The sequence below is a fragment of the Drosophila pseudoobscura genome, chromosome 2, assembly GCF_009870125.1.
Source record: "Drosophila pseudoobscura strain MV-25-SWS-2005 chromosome 2, UCI_Dpse_MV25, whole genome shotgun sequence".
Classification (NCBI taxonomy): Eukaryota; Metazoa; Arthropoda; class Insecta; order Diptera; family Drosophilidae; genus Drosophila; species Drosophila pseudoobscura.
This window is the reverse complement of record NC_046679.1, coordinates 7,345,794-7,357,562: the sequence shown is the minus strand read 5'-3', so window position 1 is coordinate 7,357,562 and position 11,769 is coordinate 7,345,794. Positions and strand designations below refer to the sequence as shown.

The window sequence follows — 11,769 nt, the reverse complement described above, 5'->3', positions numbered from 1 at the left end:
CAAGAGCAAGGAAGCAGAGAGACAGGCAGATCCAAGAGGCGGCCGGCGCGTAAGCTTGAAGTCATTGAAGTGGCGGAGACAATGAATCCTGTCAAATCAAAGTAACGCAACGAACTCAGCCTGGCGTGGCATGCGGCGCGCGAACCAGCCACGGGACGGCAGATACCTCGATAAGAATATGCCCCAAAACCGGCGAGTGTCCCTTGTCCCTTGTCCCTTGTGCCCTCCTCGACAAGTGGTGGGTCAGAGACGCAACCACTCAGCTTGCCAAATCCATTAGAGTTAAATAAATTTTGATTTTGAATTCAATTTGCGCGGTAACTAGGTAGAGTTTCGCTCTGGTTGGAGCGGTCCCCGAGGCTTGGCCAGTGGGTGGATTGTAAACTACTTGACAGGAGCTCCCTTCCTTGGAGCCTTCTCTCGGGCAACCCTCGAAAGGTATTCCGTTTCTCAGGGCCCATTATTTTGCAGCTCAGCGATTCAAAAGTTCATGGCATTCATCGGTGTCCAGCCAGTGGCGTTGTTAATACAGAAGAGGGATATCAGGGCTGATCCAGAGGGGAGTGAACATTCAGGAAACAACATAAATGTAGCACGATTCTGTGGACAACCCCCTGCCACAAGCCCCTGGCTGGCATCTCATGACCGAGCAGGACAGGCGGCGAGCTGGCGACAAGTGATGAGTGAATGCAAAGAATTTGAATATTGTGCCGCAGCGGCAGTTGACATAAATCGTCAATGACAGCAACATCGCCTCCTTTGGCCTTAAACACGCAACCAGATCAGGCGGCGACTGAAGCTTCGGCGGAAGGGATTTGGCTGGAACAGGGTACCAGGGAGCAGAGACCAGGGACTGCAACTGGGACTGGGACTGGGATTGGGACTTGGAGACGCGGCGGCTATCAACGGAGTCCATAGAACACGACAGACAACTGTAATCCGCGCCATTGTACACAATGCTGGAATTGAGGATGATTGCTCGCGGGTCCGTTTTGGGCTGTCAGCGTCAGAGTCAACGTCAGCGAGCCTTTCAAAATCAATTCTAATCGATTTAGGACACTTTGACAGCGTTTATTGGCAGCATGCGCGTGGCCGCCGCGATACCAACAACACCTTCTTCCAAAATGTCGCTCTCTCTGGCCAAGCGACTGTGGATGGCGGCGACGACCCGGCGAAATGTCAACCACATTTTGGCTTAAAAAGCCTCAAAAACAACAACAAGAAAAAAGATTGGCGACAGAGAGAGAGAGCGAGAGAGAGAGGGGAGCTACGCGATACGGAACAGAAACAAAGAACAAGGCAGCGGCAGCATTATCATTATCTCAATGGAAGCTGATTGAAAACAGATAATTAAAATCTTCTAATTAGGCGGCATGTTCACGCACACACACACACAGATACGGGCTATGCGTGTGTGTGTTACCTTAACAACTGTCGGCTGTCAGCGAAAACAAGTTCATAAATCTTGCATCCAACAAATCGTTTTGCAACATGAAAGAACATTACACATAAGAAGGAGCCACCAACAAAAGACCGGCGAAAAAAAAGAGCAAACTTTTCCCATCTGGGGGTATACCGTACAGGCTGGCTGGCTGGCTGGCTGGCTGGCGTGTGTGTGACAACGTTGCGGTGGCCAAATTATGGCTGGGAACCTGGTTGGATTCTGGATCTAGACCATATCTGGTGGGCGGGAAAGGGACAGAGTCTTTGCCACTAGGACAGCTTGATCAGGTATAGGTTCTAGTGTACTCTGGCTTAGTTTTGTGGCTTAGAAAGGTAACCACTTCCCAGGGACACGAAAACAGGTCTAAATATCAGCTCAACTACCGTTTCTTAGGAATATAGTAATATTTTTACTAATGCTGTCCCGCTAGGACCTAATTATCCGATGCTATTTCTCACCAAAAATCGAAGTCATCATGTGTTAAAATATTTCTTTTCCAGCAATTAAATGGTATTCACCATGATAATATTTGTGTTTCTAGTGGAACGTTTTTTTTGTTACCCACACAATTAGTCTTTCAAAAAGAAGAACTGTTTCCAAGCATAAAATGTCCTAAATTATACAATATTTCCGAGCCTACACATATTAAAAACCATTTTTAAAATTGGCGCCCACTTCTGACCGCGCTGCCAACTATCACAACGGCAACAGTGCCGCCACTGACGGCAATAAGTGAAACCTGCGTATTCGAAGAAGCAACCGATTTAACCGATTCAGATTCATAGCATACTTTTGGGTGTAAATGTAAACGTCATGTAGAAAAGTTGGTACGTAGAATTTCAAATATATAATGATTATTATTATTTCTTTGATAAAGAAAACTATTTAAACAAAGGTTTTAAGCCATATTTCAACATGAATGAATCCAGAGTCTATTGGCCTTAATGTTAAATGTTAAATTGTTAAATCAAACATTTTCGTGGCAAAAAAATGTTCATAAAGCTCGATTTGGTTATGCTACGAAAACAATAAAGGCTTTTATATCATCCTCTTATATCTCTTATATCCATTAAACACTGGCTACATTGCTTATTATTTTCTCATATATCTGCACCCCCTTAAGATACGTTTGTGCATGAAGGAACTCGTCGTGGTCATGGAGAAGAACCGGAGTGTGGTTCATGGGGGAGAAACCCAAAGCCGAAATACCAGCATTACGCAGATATCGACTATCGGTGCCGCCGGGAAAGACCTGTAGCTTGATTTCCAGGCCACTGAAAAGATAATACCATCAATCTGGACCTTCATCAATGGTAAACTCCAAAGGAAAACTTACAGGTGATCTGTCGCCTCCTTGAAGGCAACCCAGAAGGGATTTGTTTCGTCAGTGGCAGTGGGCGGAATGTGTCCACGCTTCTGCTCATACTCCAACTCGATTCCACCGCCAGCCTCGTCAGCCCATTTATGAAGCTGTAAAACGAAGCTATTAATATATGGACTATCATTCAGAAGATAACCTACATTGGCATCAAACTCGTGGATGTCAATGTCCAGCGCCAGGCGGCAGTCAAAGCAGACCATCAGCTGCGGAGGCACCACATTGCTCTGTACTCCACCCTCCACTCGGGTCAGGTTAACGGTCGTCACATCGCCAATTGAGAGCTCCGGATTACTTTCGAGCCTTTGAAATTGGACCTTGCGGAACTCCATCATCTTGCCGAGAATGTAGCTCAACTTTTCCCCGGCTGTGTTCGGCAACAAGAGCGAACCGTGTCCGGCAGTGCCGCCTATTTTAAATAACACACCTGTAGGCAGAGCAACAGCTTAGTCAAATTAAAGAAGAACCTCATAATATCCACCTACGTCTCACAGTTCGCTCGGCATAGAACACAGGTATCTCCGACGTGGGCGAGGCGATACCTTCGTCTAAACCAAATCCCACATTCAGGGCACGGAACTCCTTGGAATCCACAAATGGACGCATCGCCAGCCTTCCTCCCATTTCTTCGTCTGAATAGCAGGTCATTTGATCAGAGGATCGTTTCATAGAAGCTGGATCGATACTTACCGGCCACAAAGGAGATGTGAATGGTTCGCTTGAACCTCGCACCATTCCTCTTTAGAGCACGAATGGCTGCCAGATATTGCATCCCCACGCACTTCATGTCCTGCGTGCCGCGTGCAAAGATGCGGCCCTCATCATCGATCTCTGCCCCAAAAGGCGGATGCGTCCAGTTCTCGGGGAACACGGGCACCACATCCATATGGGAGTTGAGCAGCACGCTGGGAAGTTCCGGCTCCAGACCCTGCCAGGTCAGGACAACCACGGGGTTGTGCTCATTGGCTGGATAGTAGACCTTGATCGGCAGCTCCAACTGCTTCGCCTGACGTCTTAGAAACTCTACACACGGTTCTGATGGAACAGACATGTGATTACCAAGGTATCGAGGAATATCCTCCAGATACCAACCATAGTTCGGATTGGGATGCACACTAGGAATGCGCAGATACTCCCGAAAGTATTGCAGTTCTTCGTTGGACTCCCAGTCGCTGGCGCTCATTGCGTATTGCTCAAAGTTTCAGTTGAAACTGGGTAAAAAAGGCATCCAAGAAGCAACATTGAAGTATATCCAAGATTATCTCTAGACAAAAGTGTTATCTTGGAGCAATTTGATCATAAATCACAGCGATAGGCATGTGAGGGGATGTCGTAGAAGGTTAAAATACTTTTATTATATCTGCTCTTTCAAGCGACTAATCTACACACAAACACAACCCACATTCGCAATGTTGCTGATGATCTTCTGATATATCTGGACACCCCTCAAATAGGTATCCGCCTGCAGGAATTCGTCGTGATCATGAAGGAGCACGGGCGTATTGTTCATCGGAGAGAAACCCAGTGCCGGAATGCCCACCTGGCGCAGATATCGACTATCAGTGCCGCCAGTGAAGATTTGTGGCTTGATAGCGAGTCCCCTGAAGAAAATACCAATTATATCGAATGAGCTCTCTCCGGAGTTATATCTTTTACTCACAGATTATCCGTGGCCTTTTTGAAAGCCACCCAAAAGTGGTTACTCGCATCGATCGGTGTGGGCAGCACTCGAGGCTGCTTCTGCTCGTAAGTCAGCTCAATGCCTCCACCAGCCTCGGCACACCATTTTTCGAGCTTTAACGACAAACAGAAGAGAGTTATACCTGGGAGGAGTACACTAAACCTAAACAGAGACTTACAGTCGCCTCAAACTCCAGGTGATCCACGTCGAGGGCCAGGCGGCAGTCGAAGCAGACCATCAGCAGTGGAGGCACTACATTGCTCTGTACTCCACCCTCCACTTTGGTCAGGTTAATGGTCGTCACATCGCCAATGCAGAGCTCGGGATTGTTCTCCAGTCTCTGGACCTGCACCTTGCGGTACGCCATCATCTTCCCCACGATGTAGTTCAACTTTTCACCCGCCGTATTGGACAGCAGAAGAGATCCGTGGCCGGACGTTCCACTTATGTGGAAGTAAACACCTTCGGAAGGAGAATATCAGAAATAGAGTTCTTCAAGATTGTGGGATTATTTGAGCTTACGCCAAACACTGCGCTCCGCATAAAATACCGGAAACTCCGCGGTGGGCGATGCCAGACCCTCGTCCATTCCGAAGCCCACATTCAGGGCACGGAAATCGTCGGTATGCACGAACGGACGCATTCCCAGTTTGCCTCCCATTTCTTCATCTGAGTTGGAAATAATATAGTTTCTGGATTTCTGGCTATACAACCGACTCTTACCAGCGACAAAGGAGATGTGGATGGTTCGCCTGAACCTCGCACCACTTCTCTTAAGAGCCCGAATGGCGGCCAGATATTGCATCCCCACGCACTTCATGTCCTGTGTGCCGCGTGCAAAGATGCGGCCCTCCTCATCGATCTCCGCCCCAAAAGGCGGATGAGTCCAGTTCTCAGGAAACACGGGCACCACATCCATATGGGAGTTGAGCAGCACGCTGGGAAGTTCCGGCTTCAGACCTTGCCAGGTGAGGACAACCACGGGGTTCTGCTCATCGGCTGGATAGTACACCTTCATCGGCAGCTCCAACTGCTTCGCCTGGCGGTCAAGGAACTCCAGACATGGTTCTATCGAAACAGTCATAGAGTTACTGGAGCACAGAGAGTGGGTGGCATCCACAAAACACTCACCGTAGTTTGGATTGGGATGAACACTGGGTATGCGCAGATACTCCCGGAAGAACTGGATCTCCTCGTCAGATTCCCACTTGCTGGCAGACATTTTCTACGAGTATCTAAAGCAATTTAATTTTAAAGCCCCCTCCAAGCGTACTCCGTACTGTTCGAGCGCTCGGACGCTAATGACTCGAACAGATAGTGTCAACGAGCGATATGGAAACGGACGGAGGGAGATAATTTTGTGTAATTTAAAATGTAGAACGAGAATTGTAGTTAGTGTCAAACATGTTTAAGTCAGTGCCACACGGGGGGTAAGGTACAGTGGGCACTCTTAGAGGTGATCAAAATGATTGATCCATTCAAAGTAGCTTTCAAATTGCTCAAATTTTCTGTCGGTTCAACTATTATTAAAGATTTGTTGAATATCTTTCAGAGTTTACTGAAATCAGTGTTTACTGTGCTCCGCTGTGAAATCTGTTTGAATGCCTCTTTCTCTCTCTGTCCTGTTATCGTTTGAAGTTCATTTATTTGCTCTGACGTCAGCTTGGTCAACATTTGTTTTGATCATCTTTTTTTGCACTGCTTCAACACTACCTGGACTGTTAAAGTGCTTCAACACTACCTAAGATGCGGAACTGCTTCCACACCAGGCTGTTGAACTGCTTCAACACCACCAATACTTCTAAACTGCTTCGACACTACCACATATTTTCAACTGCTTCCAAACTAAAAATTCTTCTGAACTGCTTTAGCACACCCAACGCTGTGCACTGCTTTCACACTAACAACTGATGATTGCACTGCTTTCACACCGTTCAAATTCAAAATATACTGCATTTAATCATTAAATTTACGATTATTTCATACATTTTGGCATGTAAAACAAAACTTAAGAGGACTTATAAGCAAAGAATACCAAATCACGATCCGTTCCTTAGGCCTTGCGCTCGAACAGCACGGGGAATGGCTTGTCCTGCGGCGCCTGCAGCCAGTTATCCTCCGAGTACATCACATTATTCTCAGTCTCGATCACGTGGAACGTGTAGGCATGACGGCTCTTCTGTGACCGGTTCTGTTCACTTTTGTGCACCACATTGCCGTGGATGAGGATGCAGGTGCCTGCAAATAATAGGAGGTCATTGCTATGGCTTTCTTGGAAACTTCTGGTCCTCCTACTCACCCTTGCTGACTTGGATCGGTGCGAAGCTGGACTGCGGATAGATTGGAGCAGCACGATCGTAGACCATCAGCTCAGTGGCATTCGTGTCGGGATTGCGCATGTAGCGCCGATGCACGCCGCTCTTGTGGGAGCCCTTGATGAACTGCAGGCAACCGTTTTGCAGGGTGCAATCTTCGAGCGCCATCCAAAAGCCCACCGCGGAGTTGGGCTCTGTGTGCAGGTACCAGGAGTCCTGGTGGGGAATCACCTCGCCCCCGATGCCGGGATTCTTGTAAATGTACATGCTCTGGCACACGGCCGGACGGTTGAAGTTGAGCTGCCAGCAGATCTCCCTCACGCGATTGCTGAATGTGATCGCATTGAAAGTGGGGTGCTCTACGTGCAGTGCGTGTCCCACTTTGTTCAGCGCAATCATTGGGTCCACCAGCAGCTGCCCCTCCTCGCCCACAGCTCCCTTCTCGAAGAAGTAGCGCACCTTGTCGCCCGAATCCATGAAGTACAGCTCCTTGCTGTGTGCATCCTCGGCCTTGATCGTGCTGAAGATCTTCCGATTCGTTTGTGGGGCATCCAGGCACAGGGTCCGTCCCTCCTGATATAGCGAGTCCACCTCCTCGGCGGTCAGGAAGTCCTCGATGACAACGTAGCCATTCTCGTTCAGCTGTAAACGAGTGAGTGGAAAAATTGGTCACTGGTTTGCATGGAATACCCAAGAAAGCGGGTGAAGGTCTCTCTACTCTACTCATAATCTTTGTGCGGACTCTTATCGCCTGCGCCGTCTCGTCTGGCCCGGTCCCAGTCTGTTCGAGTAGGTCCGGTAATGGGGGCTTGAGATGTTATCTATGTATATGACTGTGTAACGGGCACGCGCGTGCCCCCTGCCCCCCGTTGCACTCTCCTCTTTTGAATACATACTCTTTGTCCGCGTTGTTTCATTGTCTGAACTTTCAGCATTTGCTAATTAACAAATTCTGATGCATGTCAAAATGTAGCCCAAACTAGTGGACTGAAAATCGTGCTCATTCATTGAAATCAGTCAACGTAAAATTTAAATTCTCACATTTATGTGTCTTCTTTCTAACAAATGGGGTATGATGGGTTCACCGTTCGATTTGGCCACCAAAACAATAATAGTATTTGATGAGCAGAATATTGAGAAATGGTATGTTTCTATTTCTGTTAGCCACTCAATATTTCACTCTTTGACAGAAGGGTAAACAAATTTCGGTTTGGTAAACACATTAGAAAGACATATATCATTTTCCTGGTGGGTGCGCTCTCTTTCTTCCCCACAATTTGGCTCTTTCTGCGAGTGGGGTTAAATTAAATAAATTTAAATGGCTAGAAAATGAAAAACGAGAGTAAAAATAGTCGCCGTGACTCAAACAGAAGAAACAAAACGAACGAACAGAGGAACGGAACACACCTGCGTTCATCGAAGAGGTGGCAGCGATCGAATCGTGTCAGCTGTCCATCGTTTGACGAATCGCAGAAGCATCAAATCATCGGTATGGAGTGTTATACTATATACGGGGCAGTAGATGCTACTTATAAATGATTCTGCAATCGATTTTCCGATCTGTTTGACTTTCATTACGACGAGTACAACCGCGCCTATGTTTGTCAATTTATTGTTTGTTGAACTAGAACTTGCTTAAGTGGTCATTCTACAATTGAGAGCTTTGTTGAACTAGAACTTGTCTGGGCTTTAGAATAATCAATTCCAGTCTTGAGCCATTTGGTTAAGTGGGAATTGCCGCACGTTTCGTGCTAAATTGAATATTCAATTCCATTAAATCAAAATGTTTACTAACGAAACCAGTTTGTCCGCAAACCATTCCAAACCATAATTAAGCCCCATTCAAGTAGGTATATTATTACTATGGGCCCCGTCAATTCCACAAAGATCTTGTCTGGAAATCAAAGATCCCATTCTGGCTCGGAAATCGTTTCCTCAATTGCTACTAAGAATCGTTCGCTTTGTCTTTTCTTTGGTCCAACAAAAGAATGCTTTTCCGCAGTTGAATTTTCCCCCGAATGAGTCGACTCAACGAAATGTTTATGATTCTGATGGATGTAAATAACACGATGACACTCTGGCCAGAATCGCCAGGATAATTTTAATGGACATGACTAACTATTACCGCACCGTTCCCCCATGCTGACGTTGGATCGCGTCTACCAATAAATAAATCGATGCTTGCCATTTACCCACCAAAATAGACTCGCTCAATCGGGAAGACCGATCGAATATTAGTTCTTAAAGGCGGAAAATAACTAGTACTTGACCCACCTCGTCCAACAATTTGCTGTGCATCTTGTTCGTGTGTGTGTGTGTGAGTAAGAGCCTCGATAAATCAATAGGTTTTACTTTTCTTTTTAACTGAAAGATCGCACAACTCGCGAACTCTTGTTTTCTTTCAATCGATCGAAAATGGGAGATCTTTTAACAGAACGAGCAACGGTTTGCACTGTTTCGCGGTTCGCGGGTCTTTAAAAACTAAACGACAGAGAAATTTTCGAAAAATGCTCGGAAATATCAAGCAGAGCAGAGCAGAGCAAAGCAGACCGTGCGCCGAGGGCAGGGGCGGACGAGCTCCCACGCGGCGCTGCGTTGGCTGCTTAACCGTTAAATATTCTAAACATATGTTCTCTCTCTCTCGCTATTTATACCCTAGCAGAAGGCATTTTGATTTCAAGTAGAGGTTGCACAGACTAACTATGTACATATGCTGTACATATGTTGTATGCATATATGATCGTCAGGTATAAACATATCTGGTACTTTTAAAATATTGCAAACAAATGTCTATTAATACAACTCAGAAGCAAAATCGACTTTTATATATAATATATGAAGCTGCCTTAGAAGCGATCGGGCTGAAAACAAATCTTTGCAAAACAATCTCATTTGTTTCTCAATAAATTTATTTCGATCGACTTGTAAGGGTATCAAAAGCTCGGCCCCAAAGCATGCCAAACCTTACTCTTGGTCTCCCTCTCTCTGTTAATTTCTCTGTTTGGCTGTGGCTCTCGCAATGTTAAATAACAGTTGGACCCATGTTATTTAACAGTGTCTCCCAGTGTTAATGCTTCTGTTGTTCTGTTCCGTTTCTGCTGCAATTTGCTAGATGTTTCTTTATGAACTTTAATGTTTGTATCACTTAAGGCATTGACTTTGATAACTAAATTGTTATTTAGTGTGTTAGGTCTAGCTCTGGGTGCTTCTTCAATTCCGCCACTTACTACTCGTATTGCTCAATCTCTCAGTTGATTCCGGTGTTCGTCGCATAATATGCACTTCGTTGCTCTTTCCTCTCCCTCTTCTGTGTGACACGTGTGTTGGGTGTGATCGGCGGGTTTTGTCTGGTCTCCCACTTGTCTGTCTGTTTTAGTTACATCAGATCTCACATACATATGTACATATGTAGGTACAAACATACTCGCATGTAAGTATGTACAAATCTCTGTTGAATGCAATATTCACATGTTTTTTTTATGGCGTATAGTTGTACATATTTACTTATATGTATGTACGTATGCGTGGGCTTTTATGCGTTGTCTCCCTCTGTCTGGCTGTGGCTGTAACTCTGATTTCTCAATCCAACATTTCAACGGCGTACACGAAAAGTGTGCGAAATCATTAATTGCCGGTCTGTTAATTGCACAAACTTGAAAAGGCGTGAAAATAGGAATTAGAAATGGTTAAGATACAGATATAAAATACATAGAAAATAGGGAAAATTTCAAAAATGTAGAAAATTTACGTTCTGATAGGAACCAGCAGGAAGAGAACAAGATCCAATGGCAGGTAATGGATTGGCAGGCTCAGACGGAGACGGAGACGGTGCCAAAGGACTATAGAGCCGGAACAAAACACAGTAGGACATATAGTTAGACGAACGGATCAGACGGGCAATCCTGACAGGACACAAGTTATAGGTAAACAGAACAGGGCTAATATACAGCACAACTTATACAAGAATAGAATAGGTTCGTTTCCATCTAGTTCTCCAAAAATTTGACTCTGTCTACAGCTCCATATCCAAAAGGATATGATATACCCTGCCCTTGGTGTACCCAGATGGTTTATGAGATTATTTAATTGCTGCCTACATATTGTATATTCTTGACAGCCGAATGTTAAAAATATTGATTACACCTTAATTTACTAATTTCCTCCGTAATAGTAATATTTTTGCATCCTACATTGGTTTGAGGAATCTTGGGACTATACCTATGTATACCTAGACATTCATTGCACCTTCTTTAAAATGTAAATCTCTAACCAAGGAGAATTTCCGAATAAATTGAAGGCGATTAGTAAAATAAACTTCAAATTTTATGTAAATCGAAATATTTAAAATATTGTAAAGCATAATCTCTGTACCTGTTTCATGTATTTTCTTTGAAGTTCTATCAAGAAGGTAAATATTTTGTGTACTCCTCCAGTCATTGCAGCTACAAAAATATTTGTACGCAAGTTTTCAATGTTGTGTTAACAAAAACAGCAAGTGCCACTTTTTGACTACATGTGTCGCCTCGCCTCGACCCCCACCCAATCATCCACAAGTGCCCGTGCCCGTGCCCGTGCCCCCCAACAGGCGACGAGGTAAGTGCAGCCAGCTAGAGCAAATGCCATAAAGAGTCGCCCAATGGAAATGGCAAAATGATAAATAAGCGTGGAGGAGAGGAGAGGAGATGAGATTTATGCCAAAAGGCTAAAACGAATGGCATGCGGCTCACAGTGGCTAATACGGCTACGGCTACGGCTACAGCTACAGCTACTGCATTCGGCTGTGTTTGCATTCGCATTTATTACAGCTTTACAGAAGATTAATTACACGAGCCGGGGCCATAAATACTGGTACTCCACTCCTAAGGCAAACACAGAACTAACTCTGGGAGCATTATTTGCAAATGCAAAGCATAAAACTAGCTGCATGTGGTAAAAATTCAAATGAGAAACC

General features: G+C 45.2%; 3 protein-coding genes across 3 annotated transcripts; all 3 read right to left on the bottom strand.

The window, feature by feature from the left end:
- Positions 1–2,511: 2,511 nt before the first annotated feature.
- Positions 2,512–4,046, bottom strand: LOC6897000 (aminoacylase-1B-like). The gene is made up of 6 exons (XM_002137150.3): positions 3,915–4,046; positions 3,513–3,857; positions 3,308–3,454; positions 2,966–3,249; positions 2,781–2,914; positions 2,512–2,718 (listed from the first exon to the last, which is right to left on the bottom strand). The coding sequence occupies exons 1-6, from the start codon at positions 4,003–4,005 to the stop codon at positions 2,514–2,516; spliced, it is 1,206 nt and encodes a 401-aa protein (XP_002137186.2). The 5' UTR covers positions 4,006–4,046; the 3' UTR covers positions 2,512–2,513.
- Positions 4,047–4,150: 104 nt separating this feature from the next.
- On the bottom strand, positions 4,151–5,919 carry LOC6896999 (aminoacylase-1). Its single transcript, XM_002137149.3, has 6 exons — positions 5,635–5,919; positions 5,227–5,571; positions 5,026–5,172; positions 4,682–4,965; positions 4,483–4,616; positions 4,151–4,423 (listed from the first exon to the last, which is right to left on the bottom strand). Exons 1-6 carry the CDS (start codon positions 5,723–5,725, stop codon positions 4,204–4,206), a joined length of 1,221 nt encoding a protein of 406 aa, XP_002137185.2. The 5' UTR covers positions 5,726–5,919; the 3' UTR covers positions 4,151–4,203.
- Positions 5,920–6,458: 539 nt separating this feature from the next.
- Positions 6,459–9,321, bottom strand: Phyhd1 (Phytanoyl-CoA dioxygenase domain containing 1). The gene is made up of 3 exons (XM_002137147.4): positions 9,093–9,321; positions 6,803–7,460; positions 6,459–6,741 (listed from the first exon to the last, which is right to left on the bottom strand). The coding sequence occupies exons 1-3, from the start codon at positions 9,114–9,116 to the stop codon at positions 6,557–6,559; spliced, it is 867 nt and encodes a 288-aa protein (XP_002137183.2). The 5' UTR covers positions 9,117–9,321; the 3' UTR covers positions 6,459–6,556.
- Between the last annotated feature and the right edge of the window lie 2,448 nt (positions 9,322–11,769).